The sequence below is a fragment of the Panthera leo genome, chromosome C1, assembly GCF_018350215.1.
Source record: "Panthera leo isolate Ple1 chromosome C1, P.leo_Ple1_pat1.1, whole genome shotgun sequence".
NCBI classification, from domain to species: Eukaryota; Metazoa; Chordata; class Mammalia; order Carnivora; family Felidae; genus Panthera; species Panthera leo.
In genome coordinates this window covers 41,423,697-41,443,631 of record NC_056686.1, presented here as the reverse complement: position 1 = coordinate 41,443,631, position 19,935 = coordinate 41,423,697, and the positions used below count along the sequence as shown (strand labels likewise).

Below are 19,935 nucleotides of genomic sequence, written 5' to 3'. Positions count from 1 at the left end.
TTCCTGTCTGTAACTTACAAGTAATAACCCCTGCCTTGCCCCCCACCCCGCTCACAAGGTTGTTTTAAAATTATATTTTGGGGGCACCTGGGTGGCTCAGTCAGTTGAGCATCTGACCCTTGATTTTGGCTCAGGTCATGATCTCAGGGTTCGTGAGATGGAGCCCTGTGTTGGGCTCTGTGCTGACAGCGTGGAGCCTGCTTGGGATTCATATTCTCTTTCTTTCTCTCTCTCTCTCTCTCAAATAATAAAACTTAAAAAAATAAAATTGTATTTGTGAACTGTTATAGACTATGCATACATAAGGGCTCTGATTAATGTATCTTTTCCACAATTAGATTTGGTCTCCTTTTGTCCCTGGCTCTCAACATGAGACCTGGCACAAAGTCAATGTTCAGTAAAGACTGGTTTATTGATTGACCCTGAGTGATTAGGAGAAAGAAGATTTCCCTAAAGGCCCTGGGTGCAAGGAAGCTGGGACTAAAGTGAACTAGGAATATAAGGAAAAGGGAATTAACATGTATTCCATATGCCAATCATTTCACATACTTATGTGCATTTAATTCTTATTACCTCACTATGAGGTAGGTAATATTCAACCCATTCTACAGATAAAGAAATAGAGGCTGAGAGAGGTTGGGCAACTTGCCCAAGGTCATACAGCCAGTAGCTGACAGGGACTATAATCAAATCCGGGTTATATGACTCCTGGGCCTCTTCCCTGCCCACCTGTACAACATGACATGTCCTCCCCTCAGTGCCAATTCCTCAGAAATGATTTGTGCCCTGGCCTTGAACTGGGTCCTCATCTTCATCCAAACTAATAGTTAAAGCCTATTTACTTCTTTACCTGTTTGCCCCTTTCCTAGGCAAGCAATATGCTCCCCCCTCTTCTCCAAAAACTATCACTTGTGATAAGCCAGTCAAAGGCCAGAGAGTCAATTTTTATGATACTCATTAAGGAAAAGTTACATGCTGGAGGGTCTCTGAAGCTGACTGGGTTTCTGTAGCCTGAAGATAATGAGCCAGCAGCCAACTCCTTCTTTATCACAAGTCGATGGTTAGCACGCACTCCTGCTGCTTGCCTTTCTCAGGTTGGGAAAAGGGCCACTGAGAGACTGTCAACCAAAGGAGGCCTGGAAGGAGCTGGGAGTGCCTTCAAGCTGAGATGGTGGAGGAAGAGGAGGCTTGTTTGTACCTGGGGGCTTCAGTCCTTCAGTCCACAGTGGGATAATAGGGAGTAGGAAGTGGGGAGAAAAGAGAGCCCCTCCTTTGTGGGAAAAGACAATAAAAGAAGGAGAACAGGATGAAGAGGAGGTGAGAGGAGCAGATGAAAGTAGAAGGAAAGAAACTGTTATTCTAACAGGCAACTTCGTACACCAGTTTATCTCTCCTCTCACTTAATTCTCCCAGCTGTTCTCAGCAGGAACACACTGTAGCTATTCCTATTTGACAACTGAGGAGTCTGAGACTCAGAGAGGCTAAGTGATTCGCAGAGATAAAGTGACTTGCCCAGATTCAGACAGGGTAATAGTCAGATAAAGGCAAAGGCCAAAGAGACTTGTAAAGAAGAGAAAGGCATAGTCAGGAAGGAAGGAAGGAAGGAAGGAAGGAAGGAAGGAAGGAAGGAAGGAAGGGAGGAAGGGAGGGAGGGAAGGGAGAAAGGAGAAAGAAAAGGAAAAGGAAAGAAAAGAGAGAAGGAAGTAAGGAGGGGTACCTGGGTGACTCACTCTGTTGAGCATCTGGCTCTTGATTTTGGTTCAGGTCATGATCTCACAGTTTGTGGGTTCAAGCCCTGCATTGGGCTCTGTGCTTACAGTGCAGAGCCTGCTTGGGATTCTCTTTCTCCCTCTCTCTCTTGGCCCCTCCTCTGCTTGCACACACACTCTCTCTGTCAAAATAAATAAATAAACATTTTTTTTTAAAAAGAAGGAAGGAAGGAAGAAAAGAAATAAAGATGGAAAGAAGAGAAAGAGAAGAAGTAGGAGACAAGACTGTGTATGAACTTTGGAGCTAGCCAAACCCAGATTTAAACCCAATTTCCACTAATATAGTCCCGTGACCTTGTGTGAGTTATGCAATCTCTTGAAGCCTTCATTTTCTCATTTATAAATTAAAGACGATTATATTTACCCACAGTAAGATAATAGTTCCAAAGCTCCTGGCATCGTGTCTGACATATAGTGGGTGCTCAATAAATATAAAGAATCCAAAGGAGAAAGTGTGAGGAACATAAGGGAAAAGAAGGAGAGACATGAAAACAAGGGAAGAGAGAAGTTTTGAGAAGAAATAAAGATGGACCTGAAAGGAAAGGAAAGAGGAAGTTCCTTGGACAAATAGGAGGGAGGAGACTGGGTCAGGGACCTATAGAGAAGGAGGCTTTTACTTCTAAGAACTGCCACCAACCTGGTCAGAATTCCTCAGCTGGGAAGTAGCCACTTTGTCTGAATCAGGAGGGACTTTCTTGTGTCTCTTGGGACAATCAAGTTCTGTTCCTTGTCACAGAAAGTGTCACTAAAGATCTCAAGGTACCAAACAGACAAGAATATTTTATGCTTCAAGTGCAGCCTTCCATGTGCCTTCTGTTGGGTTTGTGTGGGAGGCAGAGCTATAGAGAAAGTCCAGGGGAATTCAGGGAGGAGGAACCTCATGGAGTAGAGATAAGCCAGTGGGTCTGGGGCGGAAAGGGCAAATGAAGCTTTATCTGGTGTGGATCTTGGGGTGCCTTCCAGATCCCAGAGGGCTAGGCTGTGAGGTGACTGAAAGGCAAGGGAAAGAGGAAGAAAAGCCCTAGTGAAAAAGGTCAAAGCTTGGGCTTCTTTAACTGGTGCCTCTATTTATCTTGGGCAAGTCAGCTTATTTCTCTAAGCCACAGTGTCTGCACTAGTGAAATGGAGGGGTCTGCCCAAATACTCCTCCTCCCAGGGGTAACATGAGGATCAGACAAAATAATGGATTGGAACACTGTGAAGTGCTGTGTACACATATTGAAGTATTCACTCTTTCAGAAAACACCTAGTGACCCCCACTCTGTGTCAGGCACAGGGCTATATACTTTACATGCATTATCTTGTTTAATGAGTTAGGTAAAATTAACACAATTTATAAACCAGGGACTTGATTTATAAAGAGAATACGTGACTTGCTGGGGATAATACAGCTGACCAGTGGTAGAACCAGGATCTGACTGACTGTAAAACCCGTGCAGGTAATGCCCCTGCCCTGTACCATTTCTTTAAAGCAGAATCCCCTGCCATGGAATTAGGCCTCCTCACTTCATTCCTTAGCACCAGCTGTATTAATTCGGAGTGTTCTGGCCAGGGGGCATACAAAGGAAGGGAAAAATCCTTACTACTTTCTGTCTTCTCTCCTTAGGGTTTGACTTCTTTGAAGCCAGCGCCAAGGAGAACATCAGTGTGAGGCAGGCCTTCGAGCGCCTGGTAGATGCCATTTGTGACAAGATGTCTGATTCGCTGGACACAGACCCCTCTGTGTTGGGCACCTCCAAGAACACCCGTCTCTCAGACACCCCACCGCTGCTGCAGCAGAACTGCTCATGTTAAACAAGGCCCACCCTCCCGATTTCCCCTTCTTGTAACCCCACACCCACTCTGCTTCCCGCATTACACTCTGTCCACCCCCAGCCCCAAGCAAGCTGAGTTGCTGCTGTTCTTTGCCTGCAGTGGAGGTGGAAGCATGCCCCTCGAATTCTCTGCAGATGGCCTCCCTTGCAGACACCCAGCCCCAAACCAACAACCAGGTCATGGCATGGGTTAAGGTTCACTTTACAAAAAAAGACTCAATCTTACAAAGGGGATTCACTTCAGGGACGTGGAGAGCGAGTCTCTTTTCTGCCTTTAAAATAAGATTTCCTCCTTTGACCAAAATTTGACACATGCACACTTTTCAGGCCTGGCCAACTAGGTAAGTGAGGCCAACCTACACAGCTAATCCTATTAAAGAAAACCTCCTCATACACAACATGCTTGTTTCATATCAGACTCCCTGTGGGGCTTCCTCTCAAAGCCCTATGCCTATTACCATGGATGCCCACAGGGCCTGGGCAGTTGCTGTGGTGACAGGCCAGAGCTAATCTCCAGAGAGCTCAGACTCTCTAATGATGCTGAAGGAGCAAAGGCTAAGCCAGAAATACATTTAAAAGAAAAGATTATTCCCTGAAAAATGTCAAAGGTTCCTGCTATATTAAAGAGTAGACGAGTGAGCTCGAGAAAGAGAAAGAGAAAGAAAAGAGAATTACAGGCAAGATAAAGGAACAGGTCATGACTTTCTGATTTTGCTGCTTTCCAGGTGATTCTTAACTGTGGGAACTCCATGAAATTGGTCTTTGTTTTTTAGACTCCCAGAATTTGAAATATTTAGAGTTACCTGGTATGACTAGTCAATTCCAGTCTTCACATCTCTGATAAGTGGCTGTCAGACCTCACAACCAAATCTCTTTCTTCTAAAGCATACCTTCTAGGCAGGGATGGGAGCTCGTTGTCCATACCATCTTTGGGCAACTCTCATATTTGAAAGTTTTCCTTGCTTTAGGCTGAAATCTGTGCCCTGGCAATTCTTCTTCTTTTTACCCCATTTGTACCAGCTCTGCTGTCAGAGACCTCACAGTCTCTGCCCCTTGACACCCTCAGATAATTTGAGAACAGAAATCATGACCTCTCCTTTTCTCCAAGTCAGATAGTTCTGCTGTTCTTCATGGTGTCTTCCCTCCAAACTGCCCTTTCCTCCAACCCATCTTTCAATCACTGCTGAGTAGTACAACTGGGAAATGTAATTTAAGGCAGAATAAATCTAGGGGGCATGACCCTGAAAAAATTGGGAAAACTGAACTCAGAGGTCCCAATCCCAAACTCACCTTCCTGGGAGTGAAATCTTAGTTTCCACTGAAGAGAGGATGTGAAACCATTCCTAGGGAAAGCTGCTTAATTAAAGCTGCTTAATTAGTCACATAATGAGTAAAAGGAAAAACCAAAACCAAAATCAAAACCACATGAAAACCTTTGACACCAGAAACAAATGGAGTGGATTCTAGCTTGTTTAGACATGGCACATGTTTGGTTTTTAGCTGAAATAATGTCATGGAACTAGCACTGATTCTTGAAAAATCTTTCCTCCCAGCCCTAGCCCGAATCCCCACTTCCCCCTTCACTAACATGCCACCTCAGAAGTTGGTGGGGGAAGGGGGAGAGTCTCTCCCAAGTTTTTTGTCCATTCCAAATGCAGTTCGTTATCCTAGGAAAGTACCTTAACTAGCATAGGTCCAATGACTGCATAAGAGGACCCCCCAGAGTCCTCCCTGTGGAGATGTTGCTTTCTTTGATGTGATGCAGAGGATAGAGCTTTTGGACTTGGACTTGGAATCAGGAGACCTGGACTCTGCCCTTAAATCAAGTGTGACTCTGGACCAATCACTCCATCTCTGAGTCTTGATTTCCCACCCATAAAATGTGGAGGTTATTTGGGTAATCTTTAAGGTCTCTTCTAGCACTAATAATTCTGTGACTCTTTTTTTCACTTTTATCATTTCAGTTGATCTGCAAAATGAACCTGAGAGATGAGGATTATCACCCCAATGTCATTGTAGCTAACACTGAGGTCATGCTTACTCTGTACTAAACATTGTTCCGAGCACTGTACATATATTAACTTATCTTCTCAATATCTTTGTGAGGGATGCACTATAATCAACCTCATTTAAAGATGAGGTTAAGTAAGATACAAAAAGGTTCTTTAGCTTGCCTAAGGTCACATAACGAGTAAATAGTAGAGCTGGGGTTCAAATCCAGGCAGTAGATTCTAAGGTCTGTGCTCTTTATCACATTCTATATGATGTTTTTTATAAACTATGACCCAAAAAGATTAAGACACTTGACCAAGATGATACAGCTAGGAAGTATTAGAGCCCTGTTAGGATTCAATCCCAAGGCCATCAGATTCAGAGTCCACTGGAGAAAAGACTTATGTCTCTAATCTGTTAACAAATTACTCAACTATTAAGACTAATCCAAGATGATGGATATCTAATGCTTCTGGAAAGGAGTCAGTCTCTGAGGCAATCAGGTCCCAAGGGCCTGAGCGAAAATTGTCCAATGTTTTTCAGGACCAAGTCCCTGTATCTGTCTCTGTCAGGAAATTCTTACCTACCTCTCAAGCAATGCTTTAAGCAGCCTCCAGCAATGGAGCATTTTGCAGGAGTGACTTGATTAACTTCTTCAACCATGGACAAATGTGATCCCTTTACAGGCAGTGATTCTTGATGTGCTTTTTATACTGCTAAGTCAATACAGGTCAGGGATAATCACTATTTTTCTGGGCAGTAACACCCATCTACCCTAGCACTAGGATTTCAGACTGAGCTCCTTGTGACCTTTGGATATTTTAGTACATATATCCAACAATCTTTTCTCTCATACTGGATATCCAGGCAAATAGTGAAATTTCTACTTAAAAATTGTTAAATTCTTTAAAAGTCAGGAGCTAGTTTAAGAGAGCAATCATCTTCACAACAGATAGAATCAAGAGTTGAATGTGACAATGGCAAACCTACTGGGCAACAGACCAACAGAGCTGCTTGCTAGATGGCAGTCCCCCAGACCTGCTCTGTGACCTCATTTCTGCCACATGGAAGCCAGGAGCTTCCAGCCGATTACAGTGCAGTGTTTATCAATCACAGTAATAGTGCAATTAGCCACCAAGGTTCAAGCTGCATAATATGTGTTAGTGGCAACTTGTCCCGGTTTTCATCTTGCTTAACAATCCAAATAAAGGAAGACTAAACAAACAAACAAACAAAAACCTCTTGACCTCAAAAGAGGCAAAAGTAGGCCAAATGTGCAATACAGTATTGTAGCTATTTACAGAATCTGTTTTAAATGCATGTGTATCTGTAAATACAAAGTGATTCGTGACTTATTATTGTCTCCTCAGTCTGTAGCATTAATTAACTTCTGGGAGCAGCAATGGGGTAGACTGTACTAAATGGCCACAGACTCAAATATTAGATCTGGAAGGAGTTTAGAGAAAAGCTTGTCCAGGCTTCCCATTTTACAAAGAGGAAGGTTGCAGTCCTGGGAAAAGGAAATTTCCTAAGGTCACTCTGAGAGTGTATTAGTGATAGAGTCAGGACTAGATCTTGGGTTATCTCTAGGTAGAAATTTATCTATTCTGTATCTACTGTGAGTCTGGCACTGTTAAACACTAGATAAATATATATGAAAACAAATTGTGCCTGCCTACAAGGTACCTATAGTCAAATGGATGTGCTGTTTCTAAAATATTATCCCAATTTGGCAGTCAAGGAAACATAGCCTTGGGAAAGTTAACATGTTTAAGTCACTTGGTAGTATCATTTGAATTCACCTCTGTCTGACTCATTTTCATTCAATTTTTCTCTTCAAGTTGTGTCTCAGGAGTAGTAGTAGTGACCGACTCCAATGTCCCAATTGAGATTGTTTAATTATCTCTGAGAATCCTTTGCTCTCACGATTACTTTGTGAGTGCAGCCTTGTAATGTCCACAGAATGATATGAATATCCTCCAGACCTGACTTTCCCATTCACATCACCTGCCGCTCCAAAGCTCTTTGCTTGGGTGTCAAGTTTTCTAGAGTGTCTTGAGGAATGTTTGTCTGACTTTGTTTGCCAATAGTTTGGGGTAAGAAGGAATTAGAGTAATTGGTGTCCTGGAATCTCACTGATTTCAGATTCTGCATCTCTACTACCCCTGATTACCTGCCACAGTTGGAGGATCAGCCTATGCCTGGGAGTGCATGCAAGAGACTGGCCCATGAGACGTGAATATTGTTAAGTCATGTTTTTGAAGACCTGGATCCCCAAAACTCAAATTTATTCATTCACATTTACTCATTCAATAAATTAGTGTCTAGTATGTGCCAGGATATAATCAATGGCAAATTAAACACAATCCTTGCCTTCATGAAGCTTATAGTCCAGTAGCTTGTGGTTTAGTCTAGACATTGTAAAATACCCAGATATAATTACAAAGTGCTCTGAAGGAAAGATACATCATTCTATGAGAACACAACTGGAAAACTTGAATCATATTTGTGGAGCTGTTTCAGGAATCCTAGGAAGACTCCACTGACCCCCAAACACCTCCATTACCCACTGGCCATTGCTTTACATTCCTCAAGCTTTCATCTTTCAGTTCAAACCTTTGATGATTGATCAAACAAATCCTCCAAAAGAGTAATGGTGAGAGAAAGAATATCTGTACTTGCAAAATATCTTTAGACTGCCTGGTTCAGAGCTAATTATTGTCTTCTGAGGGACATAACAAACCACTACAAAACTTAGTGACTTGAAACAACAAACATTTATTATTTCTCATGATTCCATGGGTTGGCTGGGTGTTTCTCCCTGCTGAGGTTGGATGGCCTAGAATGAATTCACTCACATGCCTGGGGTCCCAGCTGACATGACTAGGGTGGTTGATGTCTCTGCATGTGTTTTCATCTTCCAGAAGCTGCCCAGGCTTGTTCACATGGTGGCAGAAGTTTTTCCAGCAGCATGAGAGGGCAAGCTCCAATGCAGAAGTACTTTTCAAGCCTCTGTATCATGTTCGCTAATGTCCCACTAATACAAGTCATGTATAAGGTGTGGAGAAAGAGATGCCATCTCTTGATAGGAGGAGCTGCAAAATACTTTGGCTATTTTTTCAACCCACCAAAGAAAGCAACACTAAGTCTTATGAAACCAAGTCTGGTAAATTTCCCTAGGTCTTAAAACCTGCTATCCCCAAAGAGAAATGTCAAAATGGTTTACAGCAGGGCAATCTCACCATTTGTTTGGTTGTCCAAAGGGTCTACTCTGGAGGAATGACAACACATCTGCATGGGGTTTTGAAGCATATTTCACTGTTCATTTTATTACTTCTTAGCTGCTCCCTGGAGGAAGAATCTGGCTTCTCATTCTGTGGGATTAACGGTAATAATGGTTGTGATTCCCATCTGAGATTCCTGGCTGGAAGCCCAGCAGAAGGATTCATTATATGCATAAAGGATTATTCGAAGAACAGTTGAGGGGCACCTGGCTGGCTCAGTTAGTATAGCATGCAACTCTTGATTTCGGGGTTGTAAGTTCAAGCCCCATTCTGGGTGTAGAGATTACATAAAAACAAAATCTTAAAAAGAAATAATAGTTGAGCCCCCTGCTGTAGCTGTACTATCTTCCTTGAAGCCCTCATCTAGTTCTGCAGCTTTAGATGCCAAGTATTTGGTAATGACATGTGTACGTAAGTGCCCAGTAGACATCTCCATAGCTCAAACTTAACATGTCCACACTGGAACTCTTAATTCTGCCCCAAATTTGTTTCAACCCCACTCTTCACAGACCTTGATATTCTTAATTCCTTATTTTTCTTTTTCTTACTGTCCACAGCCAGCAACAAGTCCTATGATTTTGTCTCTAAAATATATCTCAAGTCTGCCTACTTTTCTCCAATTCCATTACCATGATGTTTGTCCATGCCATTTTTCCCCTAGATAGCTACCACAAAGCTTCTAACCAGTTTCCCTAGTCCACACATGCTCCTCTACAGTCCATCCTCCACACAACACAAATATTTTAAAAATGTAAATAAATGAACAGCTCAAAGCATGGGGGTTTATTTTAATACCACACATAAAAAGAATCCAGAAACTTCAATTATTATTAATAATTATTTTAATTTTTTAAATATTTATTTTTGAGAGAGAGAGAGAGAATGTGTGTGAGTGGGGGAGGGTCAGAAAGAGAGGAAGATACAGAATCCAAAGCAGGTTCCAGGCTCTGAGCTGTCAGCACAGAGCCTGACATGGGGCTTGAACCCACGAACCATGAGATCATGACCTGGCCCAAAGTCAGACGCTTAATCAACTGAGCCACCCAGGTGCCCCATTAATAATTATTTTATCAATTCTCTTTCTAGTCCTGAATCTGCCCTAACTTACTGCAGGATCCCTGGTAAATCATTTCTCATAATAGCCAGCTATCACTTCTCCCCAGTATTTCTTCTGGAAAAGCAATCTCTTCTTTTGTAGTAATACTGCTCCTTCATCCAAACCAGGTGATTCTAGTGAAGACTGTCAGTAAAGGGGGCGTGTGATCAAGCAAGGCCAAGCAGAATTCTTCCCTAGGATTTAAAAAGAAATAATTGGAGCTATTTTATTCCAAATATTCCAATATTTTTTTCTGACAAATATTATGAAGATGTTTGCTCTAAAACTGTAATGACCGATCCTTAACCCATGTGTAGAATGCTGGTCTGTGGCAGGAGAAAATGAGGCCATCATGCAGACAGAACCATAGGCATGAGATGAGAAAGTGTGTCCTGGGGCCTTCCCAGCTATGCTTCTGGCTTCTTGAGGTTTGGCAGGTCACATCTTCCTTTGATTCTATTAGACAATTCAGTATGTGTTTCTAATAAAGCCCCCATTTAGTTTTGCTCATTGGAGTTAGGTTCTTAACACTTAACAACCAAAAATACATTGTCCTCTCTTTGGTTCTCAGTTTTCTCCTTTATGCATACTTCCAGCTCCAAGTGCAATAATTCTAATTTTTAAACACTGAGTCTTTCAGAAAAATCGCACTTCTGTGGGCTTTCTGATGAAGACTTTGTATAATCTCAAACTAAAACCTACTTTCTGCCCCATTGTCTCTTCATGTATCTGAATGTAAGAGGAAGAGGGATTTCTCATGGTGAGAAGTAGTTCTCCACAAACACTGATGACAGCACAGAGTTTCCTATGGTTAGGTCACTGTCCACGCAGAGTCTGGCTTCCCAGGGACAGAAGCTAGACAAAACAGTGAATGCTGCTGCTGCTCTTTCTCCACATCTGTTCCTATGTCTACCAACTCAGTGACACCTACCATCTTGACAGAATACCATTGACTGGACTGAGTTGTGTGATATCTGTTTTGTCTGCTTCCTTCTATCATTTTGAAGTGGCCAAATAGCAAATACCCAAATAGGAAATCTCTGGGAGACTTGAGTAAGAGTTTCTTTTGCTTGGTACAAAATCATGCCATAGAAATACTAATGTCTGGCAAAGAAAATGTCAGCAAGTCCCTGAGGGGTGTGATTAGGATTCCCAGCTCCCTTCAGATTCTGATGCATCTCTTCCTGGTTTTTGCCAATGGACCAGGATAAAGCCAGTAGGCTGCGCAACCTTGATTAAGTCACTCTCTATTTCCAGGCTTCATGAGTTTAGAGCAGATGATTTCTGTAGGCCCTCTTGGCACTCTAATGCTCTGTGATTTTAGGCACATTTTTCTGTCAGAACTGCAAGTGGCAAACAGGATTTTGGTGGGAATCCTTTCATTATGAAAGCCTTCTTTCTTCTTGGGTACAATGAAAACAGCCAAGGCTGTGTGACCACCCCTCCACCCCCCACCCCCCCGCCATCACTCAACTAGGCTTGTGGCTTTGGCTTCTGAAGCTTCCAGAAAGCATCTTAGCAATTAAATACATCTGGATGGTCCATGCCTACCTGTCCGAGGCTAGGGGTTCCTAAAGTCTAACAAGAGGAAGAGGAACAACAAGAATCTCTGATGAAATTTGAGAATGGAGTGCAGACATATGTGTTTGAGAAGTGACACCAGGCAGCCGTATTTAAGAGCCAGAAATGCATTCCACTTCAAGGGGGAATTAATTTATCAAGCACCAAATCTGTGCCAGGCTGAGCTGAGTAAGATCTTTCTGAGGACAATTTCTGTCATACAGCAGGAAGCCTGTAAACTAAAGGGCTAAGAGATCTGCATCTATCTTCCAGTCTCTCCAAATGTCAAGTTCCAGAATGAGGACTGAGAAAGTAGCATGGTGAAGTGGTTAGGAGCTCATGATTTGTACTCCAACAGTTCTGGGTTCAATCCTTGGATCTTCAACACTAAATAGTTTGTGACTTTAAGAAAATTACTCTTGGAACCTCAATTACTTCATATGTAAATGGAAGAATATCTACTACAAGACGTTGTTGAGAGGATTAAATGTAAGAATGAGTGTAAAGCCCTTAGTGCAGTGCCTGACATTCATAGTAGGTGCTGAGCAGGTAGTGTTGACTGCTGTACTACACAAGGTCATTCCAATCAGGCAGTGTTTTCTGGAGCCTTTGTCAAAAGATGTCCCACCGAGGATTACCTGGCTGGCTCAGTCAGTAAAGCATGTGACTCTTGATCTTGGGGTCATGAGTTTGAGCTCCACATTGGGGATAGAGTTTACTTAAAGACAAAAAATAAAAAGTCCCCCAGCACTCAGAAAACCAGGATTCTGAAAGACCTGGATTTGAGCACAGCAACATACTAGCTGTGTAACCTTGGACAAATATATTTTCATCTATAAAATGAGATTAATAATCTTGCCTATTTTACAAAATAGTTGTGAGAGTCAAAAGTGCATTTTAGAAACTGTGAAATGTTGTGGACATATAAGACAGAGCCACTCACTGCAAGGGGGTGGGAGTAAGCAGCATTCATCCCAGAATAAAACTGAGCCTACCCCTTCCAGAGTCATTTCCAAGCGTCCCTTCCACCTCTACCAACTTCCCCCTTTCCCCCCACATTTTGGTCCCAGGAAACTAACCTCACACAGAAATATCAGGGTCAACATGCCTTACACCTAGAGGTTTAGTTGGCCACAGAGAAACTTCCAGATGCTAACATCGGTCAAAGAGAATCAGCCAGTGCATGCTGAGATTAGATGAACAGAGCAGTGACCTGTGGATGGGGTTGGGGCCCAGGAGGGGCAGACAGTAGAGTCCATTTTACTATGATTAGTATATTATAACAGAAATCATCGATTGTGTGTTCAGCACTTTACAGTTCTCAAAGCACTTTCTCGTTGAAGCTTCAATGGTCTTTGACACACCCTGTGGTGTGGGTTTTATTATTCCCAGTCCTCAGATAAGGAAAACTGAGGCCTGCATCAGTGAAACAACCTGCTCAAGACTACATAAAGAAGGCAGCAAATGGCTTAGGAGTTGGTCTCAGAACAAGGTAGAGTCTGCCCCAAGGAGTAGGCAGTACTGATCCTGAATCCTGCCTATTTTCATCAATGTATGTACAACTGGCTTCCTCTCTGCTTGTAGGAGAGAAGGAAGGAGAGGACACACCACCCTTAATACAATGAAAGTTTAGAGCAGAGGCATTCCTCATATCATGGGGCGAGACACTGATGGTCTTGGCAGTCACACAGAGAAATGTCATCTTACTTAATTTGCACACCAGCTTCAACTCCCCCAGTTGCTCTTTCTAATTTATTCAACCAGGGACTGGGCTGGTCTCATGCCAGCCTAGGAGATGTGCCATAATAGGCTGAGCAGAATTCCTCAGGAGGAGCAATTAGCAAAAATTGGAGTTTTCCTTCTATAGGACTGAGCAGAAAAAGGAATAATAACTCATAACTCTCCCTGTAAGATTCTAGCTAAGCAGATGCTTTCATGTTTTTTTATTCTTCCTATGTTCTGTATACTGACATCTATTCTCAGTGGTATATGAAATATATGAAATGTTAGGTGGTATTGTGAGTTTGTACAAATGTGAAGACACACACACACACACATATGTATACACAGTAACAAAAAGGAAGATCCCATTTGCAAATATCTGTGCTGCCTCCCTGTTCTGTGTTGATATGTTTTATTGATACAAACTGGCTTATTTTAATATATCTCCTATCCTTATTGTAATGGCAGTGGTGGTATGTACATTAAAGCTCATCTGAACTATACATCACTTATGGAGTGACTCTTCCCTGGGTTTGTGCTAAGAACTTCGGGGGTAGACTTCTAAGATCTTAGAATGGAACTGGGAAAACAGGTCCAACACCAATGCAATGAAAGCCACAAGTTAGTGGTTCTTGATGAACTCAGGATAGGGGGAAATCAGGATGGGCTATAACTGTCGGGGAAGGTTTCAAGGTGGAAGGACTGGCACTGCAAGAGGTCAAGGACACCCAATCAGCTTGTACTTCTGGAGACCCTGTGAGTCCTGGCTCTATACTGGCTGATGTAGAGGATGCAGAGAATCACAAGGAGCAGTGTGCACCCCAACAAAGGTTTAGGCTATACTGCTGGACAGCATGTGGAAGCAAAGCTACTGAGCTGGAGAGAAAGTGGTGAGCCCACAAGAAAATGAAACAAACTGCAGACAGAATTGACGGCTTCTGAAAGCAGCAGAACCCACTCCCTACCTGCGAACCCCCCAAAGCTAGTCTAACAAGACAGCAAATTCAGTCCAGTTCTTCACCCATTCACACTACAGTGTGGTAGGGGAACCCTTTCCATTTCTTCAGCCTGGTTAGCTCCTACTCATCTGTCAGGACTCAGACATGGACACGCTGGTGGGCCAGAGAGGATGCAGAGCTGTGGAAATGCAGAGCAGGGTGACAGAAGTGTCAGATGCTGCATTCAGTCAAGATTCTTTTGATTATAAGTGACATATCCGAATTTTAAATAATCACAAGGGAAAAAAAGAGGTCATGGTGGGAGGGGAATTTGTTAGCTCGTGTTGCTATAAAGTCCAGTGGTATATTTAGCTTCAGGCCCATCTGGAACTGGGTGATTAAATTATTTTATCAGGATTCTCTGGGTTGGCTTCATTCTCAGTCAGCTCCAGGCTTACCCTACCAATATAGCCATCCAGACAGAGAGTCTTTGCTTTAATAGTTTTGGCAAACGTCCTGGGATCAATTATGCCAGGAAGAGAGATGTTCTGATTGGCTAAGCCTAGATCTTGTCCAACTCCATCTGTGGAGTTGGAGACAGGAGTCAGTACTACTCAAACAAGATGAACTGAAAGTGGGAAAGGAATGGTTGCTCCAAAAGAAAATTAAGGTGCTTTTTCTAGAAGAGAAAAGAAGGGAGGCAAACATACCAGCTATTCACAGGAGATACAGAATCAGATCACTGCACAAAAGACATCAAAAAAGACTGGACAGAGGAGAACAAAAAATGGGTTCTACCCCCAGGATATGGGAATGGAAGGAAAAAAGTGGGCAGAGATGGGGGTGCAGACTTGAGGCAGCCAGCTGAGTGCAGAGCAGTCAGAGTCAATATATATGACTCAATAGGGTCCTCCCTGCCATGGAGGACAGCAAGGACTAACTGAGGATTTTGCAGGCAGCCACCAGAAGCTTAGGAGAGAAGCACAACACAGATTCTGCCTCAAAGCCTTCAGATGAAACCAATGCTCCCAACACCTTGATTTTGGACTTCCAGCTTCCAGAGCTATAAAAGAGAATACATTTCTACTGTTTTAAGCCCCCCAGCTTGTGGTACTTTGTTACAGCATCCTTGGGAAACTAATACAGGTGCTATGTGAGCTAGCAGCAACCCTGAGAAAAAGGTTTTCCTTCACCCCTGTTCTGGTAGAAGACATGGACAACTCAGGTACTTAAGGGACCCCAGCAGAAATATATGGGCCTCCTCATGGGTATTACTACCTAAGAGTATCCTGGAAGTGTCTGTTACCTTCACTTGCACACAGAGAATAAATTATTTTCAAATGGCAGTAATTCATAGAGAGAGTGAGGCCTGACAATAAAATGAGAGGCCATCTATCCCTGGTTTGAGAAGAGGATGGGGGCACACTTTAGATCTGAGCCTCTGCATATGCTGCTGTCTTTACTCCTGGCTCCCAAGCTGAGTTAGGTACCTCCTCTAGGAAACCACACCCCCCTTTGTTTTCCTTTGCCATAAATCTACTGTAACTTCCCAGTTACTTGTGGGAGTTGATTGTCACATGTTTCTGTGAAATAAGCATATTTTTCTGTGAAATAAACCAGGCAAGCAGTAGGCAAATGTGCATAAGGGGTCTGGAGACATACTTACACAAAGGAAATGAGACTCCAATAGTTTCATTAACAAGATTCAGAGTTCTTGAAATGTGAAATGTGAGGTAAACCAGGGTGGTTTGAACACAGGCCAGTGACAGGGAAGGGCAATGAATCCCTGGGATGTCATTGCTCAGAGAAGTATACCCCAACTCTATCATACCCCTTCTTCTTGTTATATTTTCTTCATTGCATTAATCATGATGAAATTATTTTATTTGTTTAATGAAAGTTTCATGATAGCAGGGATCTTGCCTGTTGTGTTCACTGTTGTAGCCTCAGAGCCTTTGGCAAGTTACTTTACTTCTATTTTACTTAAAACCTCTGTTATAAACCTCTAATTTGTAAAATGTACCAACCTCATAGGGTTATTGTGAGGATTAAAGGCATTAATATGAGAGCTTACTTTGGAACCTGGCACATAGGTGATAGTCAATACTAGCTAGCACTTATATTGTGCTTACTCTATTCTAAGCCCTTTCCATATACATCAAGTTAATCTTCACAACTTTATTAGATAGTTTCTTTTTTTAAGATTTTATTTTATTTTTTTAATTAAAAAAATTTTAATTAAGTTTATTTTGAGAGAGACAGCATGAGTGGGGGAGGGGCAGAGAGAGGGAGAGAGAATCTCAAGCAGGCTACATCCTGCCAGTGCAGAGCCAGATGCGGGGCTTGAACTCTTGAAACCAGGAGATCATGACCTGAGCCAAAACCAAGAGTTGGACTCTTAACCCACTGAGCCACCCAGGCGTGCCAAGATTTTATATTTAAGTAATCTCTACACCCAACGTGGGGCTTGAACTTAACAACCCCGAGGTGAAGAGTCTCATGCTCCACCAACAGAGCCAGCCAGGTAAACCTGCCCCTAGATAGGTTTCATTAATATCCTTATGAAGTAGATACTATTGTCATCCCCATTTTATAGATGAGTAGATAGAGAGGATATTTAATTTTCCTAAAGCCACACCATTAGTAATGCAGAGCAGGGATTGAAACCCCAGAGTCCTTGCTCTTAACCACAATACTATGTTGTCTCCTAATATAAATCCTTTTTGAATGAAAAAAATCACCAAGATAATGGAAAGAGATAGAGCCACTGGTCTGACTCAAAAATCAAGACAGTATTGAAAGAGAATAGTAGTTTAGGGTCTGTGAGGCAGTGATACTGAAATTTGTGTCTAATTTGTCCTCCTGTGGGCAGGCTTGTGCCAGGGAAATGGCTACAAGGGTCTATTTATAAAGTAGTAAGGAGCAAGGTAATTCTTGACTGACTGTAACACTGGGATGGGGGGTTGTCTTCCTTTACATCCTGAAGAGCTTCTGAAGCCTGGTCAGGAATTCATACTAGTGGCAAGCACAGGTGGAGATGCTGGAGACCCAGCTCCCATCACATCACATGGGATAAACCCAAAGCAACACCTTCAGTGATGACAGAAGCAGAGGAAAGGATTTCTCTCAACTGCTTATGTTTCAGACACCTCTGGCTTTGGCAGTTCCATCTGTGCTTTATGGAACACTACTGGGGCATTCGTTAAGAAATAAACTTGTTCTGGTGCTCAGCCAGTTTCTCTTTGTCACCACTAAAGAGTGAGCTCCTGGAGGTCAGGGAAGAGGGTTTTATTTCTCTCTCAATCACCTGATTCCCACAGGTGCCAGTACGTTAAGGGTATCCAATGGCCATTTGCTAAATGAAGGGAATTGGATGCTCATTCTGAACAGATGGGATGATTCCTGGACAAGGCAGTTGCTGATATCTTAGATTTTTAGCTGAAGGGTGGGTGGTGGTGGTGGTATTTTGGAAGGGTGTTGAGAGCATGGAGAAATCACAGCCAAGCTAGTTCTGGAGGGGGCAGACAAAGGAAATGTTTATTCAGGTGGTCACAAGTTTAAAGCCCTTCATGGCCAAAGGTCTTATTTAAATCCTTTCCTAATATTTCTATGGTCTGCTTAAGTTAGAGAACCCTTTCCCCCTGTTTTTCTTTGAGGATAAGTGGGCTGTAATATCCAGAGTCCACTACCAGGCACCTATGGGGAGCTGTGTTTCCAAAGTTCCAGCTTTTGCAAGAACTGCCTGGATCACAATTTTGCCTATTGAAAGGGAAGCCTCTATGCTTTCCTTAATGATGTCTTCTTGTCTGTCAGGGTGGATATAGAGGATGCCTGTGAATCAACTGATAATTGTCTAAATTAAATACTTGGGTTATCTATGCATGACTCAATTAACTGACTTTAAAAGAACAGCTCTAAAAATATGAGTAGCTATTTTTCAACATCTATCTATATAAAACATTATATATATATATATATACATACATATATATATATATATATATATTCACATAAGCAGATTTCTTTACATATATTGAAAATATGGTTCTAGAAATACTTCTGCTCCATAAACTTGCTCATCCTGGCAGATTAGATCTGCATAAATATTCCTTAGCTACTAGGATCAGGCTCACCCCTCTGTATCTTCCTTCATTTGCTCCCCTTTGCAAAGGGCACATTTCAGGTAACCAGAGTCTTCATGTTGCCTTAGATCCTGGTCTGTCTTACTCCAACATTAAAGTGACCACACTCTCAGATCCTGATAGATACTAATAAACTATTCTCCTGTTGAGATAATCTGAAAAATCTTGGCTTAATATATAATTTCTCCAGAGGAGCTAATACCAAGTAAGACTTCAGGAGCTGAAGTTCCTAAGAATATAGACTCTCAGGCACTGTGTCAAGAATATACAGACTCTCAGGCACTGTGTCAGGCTAGCAGAATATATAGATAATCCAGGAAAAAAACTAATACATATATTGAAGTAAAAATGTTATCACAGAAAGCATTTGCAGCCAGTTGGAAAGAAATGGACTATTCAATAATTGGTTATCTGTATGGAAAAAATTAAATCAGACGCCTGTCTTAAACCATACACAAGTATCAGTTCCAGACTTATCTATGGGGGCACCTAGGTTGGCTCATCTGGTTAAGTGTCCAACTCTTGATTTTGCCTCAGGGAGCCCCACTTGGGCTTTGGACTAGGCCTGGCCTGCTTTCGATTCTCTCTCTCTCTCTGTTCCTCTCTCTCTCTCTCTCTCTCTCAAAAAAAAGACTTAACTCTGAAAGACTTAAAACTTATAGTATAATGTAAAACGATGGACCTTTTAGAAGAGAGAATAGGAAATATTTTTATGACCTCAGGGTAGAGAAGGATTTCTTAAAGGGGAACCAAAGATTTTACATGAAGGGAAAAAAGTATAAATTCAATTATGTTAAAATTAACAACTTCTGTGCACTGAAAAATACAATATGAAAAAACAAAGTGAAAAAATAAGGCACTAATGGAGAGATGATATTTATAACACATACAACTGACAAATGAGCAAAAGAAAAATAATCATATATATGGCATGTAAGCATGTAAAAAGATGTTCGTTTGTTAGAAACAAGGAAATGTAAATTAGAACCACGATAAGATACTATTTCCCACCTATCAGACTGATAAAAATTAGCAAGTCTGGTAGTAATAGTATTGGTGAGATGGTCGAGTGACAGGAACCTTCATTTAATGCTAGTTGGAGTGTCAATTACTGTGACTTTGGAAAATAGTTTGGTATTATCAAAGTTTAACTTGCACACATCCTATTACCCAGAAATTCCATATACATATATATATTCTTGCATTTGCACACCAAGAGATACACATAGGAATATCCACAGCCACATTGTTTGTGAAAACGAGAAGCTGGAAACAATTCAAATGCCCATCATCTGTAGAATGGATAAATATATTGTAGTTGATTTATACAATGGGATACCACACAGAACTGAATATGAATGAACTACATCTACACACGTGAACTCTCTAATGTATAAACAGAAAGGGCAAGTCACAGAAGAATACATACTGTATGACTCCATTTATGTAAGCTTAAAAAGGCAAAATAAGCAACATACTTAGGGTATCTTCAGTTTGCCCCTCCAGATTCACTCTCCACACTTCTATTTCCAGGAGGCTAAGTTGCAAAGACTGGATCAAAGGGCTCTTTGACTCCTGCCTTATGGTTAGGTTTGGCTGATGGTAGGCACCAGCAAAG

General features: G+C 41.9%; 1 protein-coding gene and 1 long non-coding RNA gene across 3 annotated transcripts in view; one reads left to right on the top strand and one right to left on the bottom strand.

The window, feature by feature from the left end:
- The window catches only part of RAB3B (RAB3B, member RAS oncogene family), a 94,074-nt gene extending 85,939 nt beyond the window's left edge, over window positions 1–8,135 (top strand). For both annotated transcript variants that reach the window (XM_042951297.1, XM_042951298.1), the window contains one exon: window positions 3,376–8,135. In XM_042951297.1, the coding sequence (XP_042807231.1) occupies window positions 3,376–3,563 (188 nt within the window). In that variant the 3' untranslated portion in view covers window positions 3,564–8,135. The remainder of the gene's footprint in view (window positions 1–3,375) is intronic.
- A 203-nt stretch (window positions 8,136–8,338) lies between these two features.
- Window positions 8,339–19,935, bottom strand: part of LOC122227092 — a 34,195-nt gene continuing 22,598 nt past the window's right edge. The window contains exons 2-3 of the long non-coding RNA XR_006205892.1: window positions 8,818–8,949; window positions 8,339–8,670 (exon numbers count right to left, since the gene is read on the bottom strand). This is a non-coding gene — a long non-coding RNA (uncharacterized LOC122227092). The remainder of the gene's footprint in view (window positions 8,671–8,817; window positions 8,950–19,935) is intronic.